Source organism: Chrysochloris asiatica, unplaced genomic scaffold (genome assembly GCF_000296735.1).
Source record: "Chrysochloris asiatica unplaced genomic scaffold, ChrAsi1.0 scaffold00042, whole genome shotgun sequence".
NCBI lineage: Eukaryota > Metazoa > Chordata > Mammalia > Afrosoricida > Chrysochloridae > Chrysochloris > Chrysochloris asiatica.
In genome coordinates this window covers 18,037,613-18,053,160 of record NW_006408560.1, presented here as the reverse complement: position 1 = coordinate 18,053,160, position 15,548 = coordinate 18,037,613, and the positions used below count along the sequence as shown (strand labels likewise).

General features: G+C 38.1%; 1 protein-coding gene across 2 annotated transcripts in view; it reads left to right on the top strand.

The window, feature by feature from the left end:
- Positions 1-15,548, top strand: part of SPTA1 (spectrin, alpha, erythrocytic 1 (elliptocytosis 2)) — a 117,914-nt gene that overhangs the window by 75,121 nt on the left and 27,245 nt on the right. For both annotated transcript variants that reach the window (XM_006861621.1, XM_006861622.1), the window contains exons 30-35: positions 4,240-4,343; positions 4,682-4,844; positions 5,101-5,232; positions 5,907-6,044; positions 8,219-8,323; positions 9,397-9,605. In XM_006861621.1, the coding sequence (XP_006861683.1) occupies positions 4,240-4,343; positions 4,682-4,844; positions 5,101-5,232; positions 5,907-6,044; positions 8,219-8,323; positions 9,397-9,605 (851 nt within the window). The remainder of the gene's footprint in view (positions 1-4,239; positions 4,344-4,681; positions 4,845-5,100; positions 5,233-5,906; positions 6,045-8,218; positions 8,324-9,396; positions 9,606-15,548) is intronic.

Sequence of the window (15,548 nt, the reverse complement as noted above, 5' to 3'; positions counted from 1 at the left end):
CTGCTGAGAAGTCAGAGCTTAATCTGATTTGCTTGCCTTTTTAAGTGACAGTTGTCTTCTCCCTGGCTGCTTTTAGGATTCTCTCCTTGCCTTTGATTTTGGAGAGCTTGATTATTATATGTCTTGGTTTCTATTGGGTTCTATCCTTCCTGGGGTACGTTTGGCTTCTTGAATGTTTATCTTCTCATATTTCAACATGTTAGGGAAATTTTCTTCCAGAAGCGCTTCAGCTATCTCCTCTGTTTACTTCTCTAATTCTTCCTGTTCCAGAATGCCAATAATTCTTAAGTTGTTCCTCTTCATGTTATCCAACATGAATCTTAGACTTTCTTCAGATTTTTTTTAATCCTTTTTTCTGCTTGCTCTTCTTTCTTTTCTGTTTTGAGAGATTTGTCTTCCAGCTCACTAATTCTGGCTTCTATCTCTTCTATTCTGCTCCTTTCCCCTTTCAGTGTATTGTGCATTTCTGATATTTTATTAATTATCTTTTTTGCAGGTTTTGAATAGTTTCCAATGCTGTATCAATCTTGTTTGATTGCTCTTGTAGTATTTTCGTGACTTCATTCTTGTTTTTTCCACCCCTTTTCAGAGCATTTGTATTTGTTTCCATATCAGTCTTCTGAATCCCTTCTCAGGCGAATAAAAAGCCTGCTCTTCCTCTTCTGGGAGCCTTTGTCTGTCTCCAGCTCATTTGTCTCAGTTATTGTTTTCTATTTTGGGACATATTTTGAGATTGTTTACTGTATTTGTTTTTTCTTTTCCAGTACTTTGTGGGTTTTTTAATGCTTTAATGCATGTTTGTTGTTATTTATTATGCTTACTGAGTGTCTCTTGGTGGATATGATCAAGAGATAGACTTCCCTTTTCTCATGTAATGCTTAGACGCTGTTATTGGCTCTTGTCTCAATGGTGGAATATTATGGGGTATGCTTGTAGCTTAGCTATATGGCCATGATTGCTGTCTTTTCTTGGGTAATATAGGGAGAAAAAGCTCCCACCTCCAGGAAAAATGTGTGATCAGAAGGACAACAAGTAGAAGCAATATAAAAACAGAGACAAAAACCACCTCTTTGAAACAAAAATAAAACTTGGCCAACTGGTCACCCAACTTGCAACACAGGCAGTGTGTGTGCACCATAGGATCCTCCAGCAGTGGGTGGGGGTGTCTGCTTTCTCAGGCCACTCTTCTAGTAACCACTGTAGAGGTGCGCAGATAGATATTGAGAAGTAGTGGGGGGGAAATGTCTACTGTTTTTGTCTCTGAAGGTCAGTTAGGTATCTGTGTGTACACAGCATAATTCTTGAGATGGTTGAGTACTTTTATGTTGGGGCTTTACAGATTATTCATATGGTTTGTCTGTCAGGCCAGACCAGGATTTTTCTTGCTGGATAGGCCAGAGTAAAGGGTCCTGGACAAGTTAACATTAGGCCTGGGACCCACAGGCTGATGACATAAACAGCCACCACACTCTTTCTCTCTGTGCTGTGAGAAAACTGTGGGGTCAGTGTTGGACTTTTTTTCAGGGGGTATGCACCCATCCACCTGTAGGTGTCTGGGCTGGGTAAAGAATGTGCCACATGGTAGAGGGAAAAAAAAAATGTTTAGAACCCCCCACACCTCCTTTTGCAGATGTCACTGCACCACTTTCAGCCCTAGTTCCCTGTGTGGTCTGTCTGTAGCCCCACCCTCTGAACTCCACTTTGGTGGATGGCCACAGAGGAAGTCCCATCTGGAGTGATTCCTAACTCACAGTATTTTCCTTTGTACCATGATTTTTTCACTTGTGCATGAAGGAAACTGACACCCTGGACCTTATGCTAGATCCAGAGCTCTGGTGGTGTTCTGTGAGCACAGCTTCTCTGGGTTTTCAATTCCTCCTCCACAGAGCCTTTCCTAACTAGCTGTCTCTGCCACTGCCCAAACCGGACACCCAAATGCATCAATTTTTCTATGGTCTTCCTTATTCATTGTCCAATTTTCACTTGCATATGAGGTTATTGAAAATACCATGGTTTGGGTCAGGAGCACCTTAGTCCTGAAACTGACATATGCATTCTTTCACCATATTTATTCAATCTGTATGCTGAGCAAATAACCTGAGAAGCTGGATTATTTGAAGAGATACTTGGTATCAGGAATGAAGGAAGACTCATTAACAACCTGTGGTATGCAGATGATAAAACCTTGCTTGCTGAAAGAGAAGAAGACTTAAGTTACCTACTGATGAAGATCAGTATGGGTTGCACCTCAATGTAAAGAAATAAAAAATCCTCACCACTAGATTAATAAATAACAGCCTTATAAATGGAGAAAAAATTGAAGTTGTCAAAGACTTCATTTTGCTTGAATCAACCATCAACATTCATGGAAGCAGCAGTGACGAAATCAACATATTGTGTTAGGCAAATCTGCTGCACAAGACCTCTTTAAAGTGTTGAAGAGCAAAGATGTGGTATATCTTGCTCAAGTTATATGTGGCATGTGGATTTTCTCACTTTCAGTTTAGTGTTGTTATTTTTCAGGCTTCAATTGAAACTTAACACATTTATGTTATTGCTCTGTGTTGTCATGCCAGTTCTGACACAAAGCAACCCTGTATAGTGTTTTCAAGGAGTGGCTGGAGGATTTAAACCACCGACCTTGTAGTTAGATGTCCATTGATTATCCTATAGCACTACACCAGGACTCCATTTATGCTCTGTTGTTGCTGTTAAAGTTCATCAAGTCAGTTCCGACTCATAGTGACCCTGCATAGGGTTTTCAAGGAGAGGTTGATTGATGAGTTTGAAATGCCAGTCTTGCAGTTCAAACAAACCTCATGGTCTAGTGCTTATCCTACAGCAGCACACCAGAACGCCATTTATGTTATGTTGTTGTTAAGTGCCGCTGAGTCAGTTCTGATTCATAGCGACCCTCTTTGGGGTTTTCGAGGAGCTGCTGATGGGTTTGAACTGCCAACCTTGTTGTTCAAAGTCCAGTGCTGACCCTACAGCACAATACCAGATGGTGAAACAGTGAACAATATTGCCTAGGCTTATTGCTTAGAATAAAAGGGGAGACAAACAGCTTTGTGGGATTGTTTGATTCAGCCAGTGAATCTACTCAAAAGTTGAGTACAGAAGTGACTTTACTGTGAAGCAAATGAGCCTCTACATTGCATGAATCCCTGACAAGGGCCTTCTTTCCTAGATAGTTGTTTATTTCTATGCATAATTTTGCAATTGAAACTTTTGGTTTCTTTCTTTTTTTTTTTTTAATGAAAGAAAGCTCTCCAAATTCAGATACAACAATAGTTAGATTCATCCCAAACTAAAACCATTAGAACAGCTTCACTTAACCAAAGTGAACCACACTAACCTGCAAGGTATGAGGTATGAAGAAGTTTCATTTTGATTATATTTAAAATTGTGATGGCTGTTTGATACAGTCTTTAGGGATTCTCTGGAGTTTACCTCTTAAACTAAATCCCCATCTCCTCTGAGTTGAGAGGGGCGCAGATTAGTTTTTCTTACATTAAAAATATAACTGGTAGTTTAACAAACATCTCTAATAACTTTTTTTGAAATTCTATAAAATAGATTATTAACATCCTTAGTCTATAGATAATGAAACTATGTGTCCTAGAGATCTTATGTGACTGGTTAATTATTCATTTTTTTCAGACTACAAAAAATATAGCAGTTATATTTAGAAGTGTTCTCATATATGTATCATCTTAACTAGATAACAAACAGATATTGAGCCAGCATTGAAAGTATGCGATAGGCTTAAATTTCAAGAACATCTGATTTTTATTTTTTAAGCAATAACTAGGTAGAGGAGAGCTAGAATTTGTCTTGCTTTCTAAGATATTTATTAGAAAATTTCACAATGTAAGTAGGCAGAATTTAGAATTTAAAATTTTGACTTAGAACTGAACGAGACTTTATAGACTATTTCAACATTCCACCCAATGCAAAAATGACTTTCTACAATGATCTTAGAAAGTAGCTGTCCTCCAGAGAACTTGGTTCCATTCAAGTAGCTCATCTACGTGTTGACCACGTAGATAATTTTAATAATTATTAAAAATTGCTTCTCTCCTTGAGTTGAAATTCATGTCCCTATAAAAGCATTTAACCTTTGGTTCTTGAACCAAACCACAAAGGATATGTTTGTTCTTTTGTGGAAGGTAGTCTGGGATTGTACCAATGGTCTAATCTCCAGATATCTGAACACTTTACTTTTCCTTTCACTAGGAAGGAAAGATCACTGACCTAAAACATTCTGCTGAACGGCTCATAGCTGATGACCACTATGCCAAGGAAGAGATTGCTGCTCGGCTCCAACGAGTTCTAGACAGGTCAGACCTGAGTGACTGTTTTGCTACAGGTAGATGTAACAGAAGGATTTCTTCGCTATCCTTGAATGTGGGGGTGGAATTCTTCTCCATTCTAGATATCTAAAACTATCTTGATACATTGGAAACATTTTCCACTCAGACTCATATAAAAAATGAAAGAGATTTGGAAAATACTTTTGAAATTATCAGGCATAACCACTATATTTTAAATTTGAAAATAATGAGACTATGTGAGAGAATAGTCAGGCTGGTGAATGGAAAAATTCATTGATGTGAATCATAGCTTAGGGGAAGAGTGTAGGGCAGAGAATGATTTATCCCCACCCCCCCTTTCAAAGGTGGAATGCTCTCAAAGCTCAACTAATTGCTGAGAGAACAAAGCTTGGAGACAATGCTGACCTGAAACAATTTAATCATGACCTTGAGGAACTGGAAGAATGGATCAGTGAGATGCTCCCCACAGCCTGTGATGAATCCTACAAAGACCCTACGAACATTCAGGTAAATCCAAAATAGAAATCCTAGACAACTTCACCATAAGCCAGTTTGTTGGTTAAATGGTCATTCCACTATACTGACTACTTTCTTACTGTCCCTGTCTGCCACCAGGAACTTGTGAGTCTAATATACAGGGATCTTTAAAAGTCACCTCTAGCTTTAGAAATGCTATGGTGGAAAAGTAACTTCCTTTTCATCAGCATTTGCTTCATCCTGCTTCTCTAAATGAGAGAGTAAATTTGTTTCTATTTCTCTTCAGAGGAAATACCTGAAACATCAGACCTTTGAAAATGAGGTCAATGGCCGAGCTGAACAGGTGGAAGCAGTCATCAACCTGGGGAACTCCCTGATTGAACGAGGGGCCTGTGATGGCAATGAAGAAATCATGAAGGTAAGAGTTTCTGTTATGACTAGACTCTATGCCAGGAAGGCACATGCAAAATATTTTATTCTTTCAATGTTCCCATGTGTAGGGATATGGAATATATTCTTTCCTCTAATTGTTGCACAAAAAAGGAAGATAATAGTGGTACTCAAACCTTCTGCTCCCATCATACCCAGAACTTAGAATTCCAATAAAGCTTTAGTCCTAATTCCTAACTCTTATCATACTTGCTAGTTCCTAAGTCTTTCAATGCTTCTTTTACAATTTATATCTATATTGTGAGTGTATTTTGGCATTCGGAGGTCAATCCCTGTAATCAGACCAGGACCATGTCCAGAAATGTTCCCTTCTTTCCAATGTTGTTGTTAAGTGCCATTGAGTCAGTTCTGACTCACAGTGAGACCATGTAGGGTTTCCAAAGAGCAGCTGGTGGGTTTGAACTGCTGACCTTGTGTTTCACAGCCCAGTGATGATCCAGAAGCGACCACACCTGGAGTCTTTTCTTTCCAATACCCCCTGTTATTTCATAGTTCAAGAACAACTGGTTACATATGTATGTTATTAAGGTACCAGCAAATTTGGACTAGTCCTTTCTAGAACCTCTCTTTACTATCCTCTCAGGTTATCACAGGACTGAGAGTCCTAACCACATTAATGACTCCTCATTCTCTTTGGGTTAGGGACAACTGGAAGATCTGAAGAATCATTGGGACTTCTTGCATGAGAGAACAACTGATAAAGGGAATAAGCTCGCCGAGGCCAGTCGCCAGCAGAGGTTCAACACAGGAATCCGGGATTTTGAATTCTGGCTCTCAGAGGTAACGACATCTAGGTAGAGTGGGGTCCCAGGAGCTTCAGAAGGATGAAGTTTTGTAATTAGATGGAATTAAAACTATTAGTCTTTACGTGTAGTAAATATGTAAGTTATTTACTGTCTACCCAGTAGTCACGCAAGTCTCCAGAAATGGTGGGAATCCATGCAAGAATCACAGTTCATCTGGGGAACTGTGTTATGGGGAATCCTAAGATAACTGTGAAGAAACTTTGAAGGCCATCTATTTTAAAGTCTATCAAATTCAGAAATCCTTATGTAGTTTCTTTAATTTAAAAAAAAAAAGCTGTTTTGGTCTATAATTGCATACCTTAGATAGTAGGAAATGCATTACCATTACCTTCTAAAGAAGAACATTTACCTTTGGAGAAATCTCACCATTGAGGCATTTTCCCCAATATTGACTAAAATAAGCTTGTTTTAATTCTGTTCCTATAGATGTATGCTAAATTATTCTAGTTTTTTCCTTGGCTCTTTTCTTTGGTTCTTTCAATATTTTCTTCATAATGGTTGTTTTTAAGTCCCTTTATAAACCTGGTCATTCTCTTTTGAACATGTGTTTTTCCAGGATAGTGATCAGACCAGGATCTCATATTGAAGACAGTTCCTATCAGTGCACAATAGAGTGACATATTCCTGCCATCATTTAGAATACTCTACTTGTACCAACCTCAGATTGTTGGTGACTCCATTGCTAGATGGAATGGGACAGGACAATATCTATATAGTGTAATGAAATATGAGAAAAGAAGCTGAGTTAGGTAAAGGACAAATCAGCTGAAATGGGAAGTGAGTGTAGAGGCCAATTCCATCATACTCAAATCCAAGCTTTAATTCCATACTTAGGAATAAAATGGAGTTATTGGTCCTTCTAAATTTTCCTGTTGTATCCTATAAACATGTTGATTCATAGGCTATATAAGGATTTTAATAATGTTAATGATGCTTACCTCACCATCACCATTGAAAGCGATTTATTAAACATGGACCACTTAGCAGTGTTTTACTGAAATTCAGAAATGCTAAGTAATACAGCCAGTACATGGGAGATCTAGGATATAAATTCAGATCTGATTGATTCAAAAAGATCTCATTGGATCTTATACCACACCCTCATTTTTCAGATAGGTATCAAGAAATTTAGACAACCCTTTCCTTTTTGTTTTTCCATTTGTATTGGAGCTGTGTTCTCCTATATCCTGAAAGGTTCCATCCCACATGCTCTTGAACTCAATTAAAAACTCTACTAAGATATCTCTTCAAAGTCTAGTAATTTCATAACTATAACATATGTGTAGCTCTGTGTAATTTGTCATAATTGCTGGTCTCTTGATGGAGAGACTAGGTGACCTTCTGTTCTAGTCATTGCTAGAGAGTCACTTGGGTGGCTGCTGCATTGGTCTCGAACCTATTTTAAAATGTACCAAGCTTCTTCTCATTGAAACACAGCTACTAATGTCTGAACTATTACTATGTACTTGTACTATGTACAAGTACTTCATACATATTATTCACTTAATCCTAATGAGACCCAAATGTTACTGCGGATGATAACAAGGCTTTCAGAGAAGTTATATAACTGGCCCCAAAACACAAATACCCAAGTGACAAAACTGAAAATCTGACTCAATATGGCTTCAAAGCCTTTATTCCTTAAATCATACTGCTCATCTCCCTGGCTTTAGCAATGCAATGATGTGGGTTTTTTTTTTTGTTGTTGTTGATCATTAGGTTTGTTTCAATACTTACCCATTTGAAGAAGTAGGTTTGTTAAAAGTCTTTTTTTCCACCAACTCTGTAATGTATCAAACTATTTTTATAATCAAGTGGTTTAGTACTATTTGGAGCATATTGTTTTATAAAAAAGAAAAATCTCATTCAATGTATACCTTATGATTTTTTTAAAAAGTGAACACAAAAGCAGGGGTGGCATGAATATAAAGTATAAAATCCATGGTTTTGTTAACTATACTATTTCCAGTAATAAGCACAGTGACAAACATGTAGTAAGCATTTAGTTGATACTTAATTGGATAAGCAAATGCGTGCTGGAAACTTTGACCTTTTAGGGAGACAAATATGAGGACATAATTGCCAATCATGCTTTTCTTTAGGACAGTTTCTTTCTGGAAATTTTATTTCTTATTCTTCCATTCCCAGGCAGAGACACTGCTGGCCATGAAAGATCAGGCCAGGGATTTGGCTTCAGCAGGCAACCTGCTTAAGAAGCATCAGCTATTGGAAAAAGAGATGTTGGCCCGAGAGGTAAGTAGTGCTAGAATCCCACTCGCTGGCCAGAAGGGAAATGTTTCTGACTTTCCTCCCTCCCTCATAATAAAGCATTTGAGAGCACAGCCTTGTAATACTAATATTAGTGTTCTCAGTCAGCAGTCATTATAATCAGGTAAAATCCATGGGCTTCAGAGTCATTGTAACAGTCACTGTTAACCAATAATGATTAAGCTATAGATTGTAAGACTATATGAGGTAGATTCTAAAGTTACCTATTTATCTTTTTATATTGATGAGTACATATAAACTGACAGTCTTCAAAAGTTATTTTATCTTGTCTTTGGAATTTAATAGAAAAAATAATCAGATGGAGATGTGTAAAGTGAAGATTTAAAGAACAGAAAAAACTACATATGTATTCTGGAAATTGTAGGCAGGATTCTAATTTAATACTAATAGTAACCAGAAATTCATCATGGAAGAAGTGAGGGACATGCTGGTAGGTGTCAAACCACTGAACTTTTAATTAGTAATCAAGCACTTTTAAACATTGTGCTAACAGGGTTCCAAGATATAAAAAAAAGCTGTAAAATTCCTGGGTGTGCTATATGGCCAGCCTAAAAATATTTACCAATAGAGTAGTTCTGGTTGAATATTTAAGTCAATCATTCTGTGGCTAGCAAATGCTGTGAAGGAAGAAAGTCATATATGGGGACAGAGTTCTTGTTTACCAAAGCTTATGTTCTAGTTGAGGAGATACGGATAATACAGGTAAAGAACATCAAGAGAAAAAACAAGATTTGTGAGACCAAGTGTGCTACTGGTTAATGTGCCAGACTGTAAAGTCGTTTGAACTGTAAGGTCAGTGGTTCAAGCTCACCAGCTGCTCCTTGGAAACCCTATACAGGGTTGCTATGGGTTGGAATCAACTCGATGGCACTTAACAACAACACATACTAAGCTCTGGTCTGCCCATTATCCAACCTGAATTAAGAGTACAATATGTAACTATCTTCAAAAGCAATCTATTTGACATTGTTTTTTTAATCTGAACCAGAGGTGGTCTAAGGTCTATGGTCTATTCATTGAACACTGGGTTTTTATAGGATGCACTCAAGAAACTGAATGAATTGGCTGATGAACTGATCTCCAGTGGAGCTTTCAATGAGGACCAGATTATGGAGAAAAGGGATAGTGTCAATGAGCGCTTCCTGAATGTCCAGGATTTGGCTGCTGCACATCATGAGAAATTGAAAGAGACTTATGCCTTGTTCCAGTTCTTCCAGGACCTAGATGATGAGGAATCTTGGATAGAGTATGTACCACCAGCTCACAGTGGGATAATAATTCAAAAGACTAAATAATCCACCAGGCATGTTTTTATTTAAAGTTGGAAAGAAATGTGTGGTTGTGTCTTGCAGTTGGCCTACTTTTTCTTTTTTAATGTTTTATTGTGAATTATGTGATAGTTTACATGGAAGAACATTAGCTTTAAATTCATCCTATCATATATCATTTCATTGTCATGGTTACAATCCGCTCCATACATCATCAACCAACCAAAGGGTATACCCCACAAGCCTGCCCCCTGGTCCTCAACATCCAGCCCCTCTCCCTCTCTGGGTCTAGAGTCCCTAGCTGCTCCATCTCTCCATGTCATCATCTCTGCTTCCATCTCTGGCATCACTGTTTCTCTGGGTAGGGTCCTCCACTCCGCTCTTCTCCCTTGATGGTCCTAAGGGGCCTCTGCTCCTAGACTGCAAAGTCAACCACTCCCCTCTTTTTGCTACAAAATGTCTACCTTTACATTTCCAACCCTCACAGTCAGTCCTGATAGCAATTATTCATTATTGTGCCCATATGAGTGCTATCCCCATCTCCTTTCATCAGCCCTGCCCAGACAGATTGGATACTATTCAGTGGAGATTCTACCTTCCTCCACACCCTCTGGATCTAGGCTCCCTCTTGAAAGCTTGTAAGCCAGTCACTTCTTGCCTTTGTAGCCAACCTCCCCCCACCTTCGATTTTGGTTAGCCAATGTCCATGTTGCCCATTCATGTCTACTCTGTGTATCAAGGAGGTGGGAATGATCCTCGCTGTAAAGATATATTCCCTCTTTTGAGCTACTGCATCCACAGGTGTAGGTCAAGTTCATCAAATTGTATCAAGTTTCTCTTTTTTTCCTCTTCTTTCTTCTTCTAGTTGAGTACTGATCATCCATCCATTGCAGCCAGGTCAAGTGGGCATTATCTGCAAGTGTGTGTATTCTTGTGCATATACCCTCATTTCTTATCAGCTGGATGCTTCACTCTCCACTCTTGTCCTCTGTGGCTATGTCACTGACTCTGGGCCCAGGAGTCCCCAGGTCTTGCCACACTGCCAGCCAACCAGGTCTCCGCTGAGGTTTACAGGACTCTACTGAACATGGTAGGGCTTAGCTTGCTGCTTCATTGCTGTTTTTCCCTCACTTCCCTTATTGGTGACTAACATGGTCACCTATCAGAGCGTGTATTCCAATTGAGTCTTAGTCTTGGAAGGAGGTTTTCCCTGAGGGGCCCAACCACTTGACTTGATGTGTCCTGGACTAGCAACTTGCTTGTTCTTGTTGGTCAGACTGCCATTATTGTTTTGTATTTTTTCCTTTCGGGTCTTTCTTTCAAGAAGTATCTTTGCTTTTCTAGCCACTCCAAGCTAACCTGATTGTCCTTTCAAGTGGATATTTCCCACCTCAAGATTCTGGATGGGTTCAGGATTCCACCTATGTTCTTATGTAATGCAGAGGCTCCACAGGAAGCCTCCTTCACTGGGCATATTGTAGCCCCATTTTAGGTATTACAATCAGTTATAGGCTGAAGACAGGCTTATAAGCTTTCTATGGTGGTGATATTTCTGGATATTCCTTTCTCTTCCCCTCAAGTTTCTATATTATGATGGTATGCAAGGGAAACCAAGATTCAAAAGACAGTCAAACATCTTAACATTGTTTCCCCCCTTTTGCCTATTCCAACCTTGTCTCAATCACTGTATCCCAGGGCCTTGTGTTTCCAAGGATATGCACGCATTATTATTTACCTCTATCCCACTTAACCCACGCAAAACTGCCTAATTATTTTCCCATCCACCTTCTTCTTCCATTCCCTCCCCCTTCTTGCATATTGGCCCCTTCCCAGCACCCATACTATCCTGCATCTATTCCCTACCCTGTGCTCTACCTTACCCTCCCTCCACTCACCCTACCCACTTCATCCCAGCAACCAGCAAAGAATCCCACCACCCCTTTAGTATGGGTTCTTTTCCTTAGTCTTTTACAATAGCAGTCCTATGCAGTATTTCTCCTTTTGTGACTGACTGATTTTATTCAGCATAGTGTTCAAGGTTCATCCATGTAATGCAGTGGCTTGCAACTTCCTTGTTATTCTTCAAGGTAGCAAAATATTCCATTGTGTGTATGTACCACAGTTTGTTTATCCATTCTTCAATTGATGGGCACTTAGGCTGTCTCCATCTTTTTGCTATTGTAGATAGTGCTGCTGTGAACATTGGTGTGCATGTATCTACTCATGTTATGGCTTGTATTTCTTGTGGGTAAATACCAAGTAGAGGAATTGCTGGATCATAAGGTATTTCCATTTCCAACCTTCTGAGGAAGCGCCATATTGCTTTCCAGAGTGGTTGGAACATTTTGCAATCCCACCAACAATGTAGAAGGGTCCCAGTCTCTCCACATTATTGCCAGCCTTTATTGTCCTCTACTTTTTTGAACTTTGCTGTTATTTCAACAATGATGATATCTCATTGTTGTTTTGATTTGCATTTCTCTAATGGCTAGTGATTGTGAGCATTTCTTCATATGTTTGTTGACTGCCTGGATCTCGTCCTTGGTGAAGTGTCTGTTCGTGTCCTGTGCCCATTTTTTAATAGGGTTGTTTGTCTTTTTCTTGTAGAGGTGTTGTAGTTTTTATATATTTTAGAAATGAGCCCCTTGTCTGATGTGTCATTGTGAAAGATCTTTTCCCATTCTGTGGGTTCCCTTTTTACTCTTTTGTGAAGTCTTTTGATGCACATAGGTTTTTAATTTTTAGTATGTCCCAATCATGTAGATTCTCTACTTTTATTTGTGTAGTTTTCAAAATGTTTGGTAGTTTGTGTATTCCCTGAATTAGAGTCCTCATATTTGTCACTATTTTTTCATTGATGTCCTTCAAAATTCTGGGATTCACATTTAGGTCTTTAATCCATGGTGAGTTGGTTTTTGCATAAGGCATGAAATAAAGGTCTTGTTTCAATCTTTTGCATATCACTTTCCAGTTCTGCCAGCACCATCTGTTGAAAAGACTATCATCACCTCCCCATGCAATGTATACAGGCACTTTGTTGAAAATCAGTTGGCTGTATGTGGATGGGTTAATTTCTGGATTCTCAATTCTGTTACATTGATCAATGTTATCTTTCATTGTGCCAGTACCAAGCTGTTTTGACCACTGTAGCTGTGTAATAAATTTTGAAATCTGGTAGTGAGAGGTGTCCAACCTTATTCTTCTTCTTAAACAGTGCTTTGCTTATCCTGAATCTCTTACCTTCTCATATAAAGTTTGTAAATGTTTTTTCCATCTGTTTGAAGAATGTCATTGGAATCTGGATTGGAATTGCATTATATGTATAAATTGCTTTGTGCAATATTGACATTTTCACAATGTTAAATCTTCCTATCCAAGAGCATGGTCTATTCTTCCATTTTTGTAAGTCTTTTTTGGTTTCTTTTATTAGTGTTTTGTAGTTTTATTTATATAGGTCCTTTGTTTCTCTAGTTAGATTTATTCCTATAAATGGTATTGCTTTCCTAATGTCCTTTTCAGTGCTGTCATGGTTGGTATAGAAGAATCTAACTGATTTTTGTATGTTGATCTTATATCCTGCCACTTTGCTGAATCTTACAATGAGATCTAGTTGCTTTTTTTATATACTGAGTCTTTGGGGTTGTCTATGTATAGGGTCATTTCATCTGCAAATAGAGAGATTTTTACTTCCTCTTTTCCAATTTGAATGCCTTTAATTTCCCTGTCTTGCTCTATAGCTCTTGCTAAGACTTCCCATACAATACTGAGTAGGAATGGTGACAAAGGGTATCCTTGTTTGCTTCCAGTTTGCAGAGGGAAGGCTTTCAGTTTCTCTCCATTGACAGTAATGTAGGTTATTGTATACATGGTCTTAATTATGTTGAGGAATTTCCCTTCAATTCCTACTTTGTTGAGTGTTTTTATCAGGAATGGATGTTGGATTTTGTCAAACGCCTTTTCTGTATCAATATATATGATCATGTGGTTCTTTTCTTTTTTCTTATTTATATGGTGGAGTACACTGATTGTTTTTCTACTGTTGAACCATCCTTGCATCCCTGATATGAATCCCACTTGATCATGATGTATTATCTTTTTGATGTGTTGTTGGATTCTATTGGCTAGGATTTTGTTGAGAATTTTTGCATCTATGTTCATGAGGGATATTGGTCTATAATTTTCTTTCTTAGTGACATCCTTCCCTGGTTTTGGTATGAGGGTTATGCTTGCTTCATAAAATGTATTAGGAAATTTTCCATCCTCCTCTATATTCTGGAATAACTTGAGTAGAATTGGTGACAGCGCTTCCCTGAATGTTTGGTACAACTCACCAGTGAAGCCATCTGGGACTGCACTTCTTTTGGTTTGTAGTTTTTTGATGACCCAATCATTTTTTTTTTTTTTATAGGTCTGTTTAAGTTTTCTACTTCACTCTGTGTAAGTTTAGATAGGTTGTGTTTTTCTAAAAACGTATCCATCTCTTCTATGTTTTCTAATTCGTTGGCTACAATTTTTCATGGTGTTCTGTTATTATCCTTTTGGTTTCCTTTGGATCTGTTGTGACATCGCCCATATTGTTTCTAATGCGTGTTATTTGTGTCTTCTCCTTCTTTTCTTTTGTTAGGTTTGCCAATGGTCTGTCAATTTTGTTAATCCTTTTAAAGAACGAGCTTTGTGTCCTCTTAATTCTTTCTATAGTTTTTCTGTTTTCTATCTCATTTATTTCTGCTCTAATCTTTATTATTTCTTTTCTTGTAATGGCTGTAGGTTCCCTCTGTTGGTCTGTTTCTAATTGTTGTAGATGCTGTGTTAATTTTGGTTCTTTCTTCTTTTGGATGTGTGCATCTATTGCAATAAATTGTCCTCTCAACATCACTTTCACCTTGTCCCAAAAATTTGGATATGTTGTGTTTTCATTCTCATTTGTTTCTAAGAACTTTGTGAGTTCATGTTTAATTTCTTCTACTACCCAGTCGCTCTTCAGCAGGGTGTTATTCAGTTTCCATGTATTTGACTTTATTTCCTTGGACTTCCTGTTGTTGATTTCTAATTTGATAGCATTGTGGTCTGAGAAGATGCTTTGTAGTATTTTGATATTTGTAAATGTATAGAGGTTTTATTTGTGTACTAACACATGATCTATTCTGGAGAATGTTCCATGTGCACTGGGAAAGAATATGTATTGTGCTGTTTTTGGGTTGAATGCTCAGTACACATCTATGAGGTCCAGTTGGCTATTGTGTTGTTTAGTTCTTCTGTGTCTTTGTCAAGTTTCTTTCTGTTTCTTCTATCCATTTTTGAAAGTTATATATTAAAATCACCCATGATTATTGTAGATTCGTCTTTTTCTTTCTTCAAATCCATTAGAGTTTGCTTTTTATATTTTGGAGCTCTTTCATTGGGAGCATAGATATGTATTATGGTTATTTCATCTTGTTCAATTGTCCCTTTAATCATGACATAATGTCCATCTTTGTCTATTATTTCTGCTTTTACCTTAAAGTTTATTTTATCAGAGATTAGTACAGCCATTTCTGTTCATTTTTTATTGCAATTAGCTTGGTATATATTTTTTCCATCTCACTTTTAATCTGTTTTTGTCTCTGTGTGTAAGATGCGTCTCTTGCAGACAGCATGTTGAAGGATCTTATTTTCTTATCCATTATGTCACCCTCCATCTCTTAATTGTTGCATTTAATCCATTTACATTCAGTGTATTTATTGATAAATATTGATAAATATGGATTGATAAATATGGAGCTCTGGTAGCGTAGTGGTTACGAATCGGACTGCGAACCTTAAGGTCAGCGGTTTGAAACTATCAGCTGCTCCGCGGGAGAAAGATGAGGCTTTCTACTCCCGTAAAGATTTACACCCTCGGAAACCCTGTACAGGGTCGCTATGGGTTGGAACCGACTTAA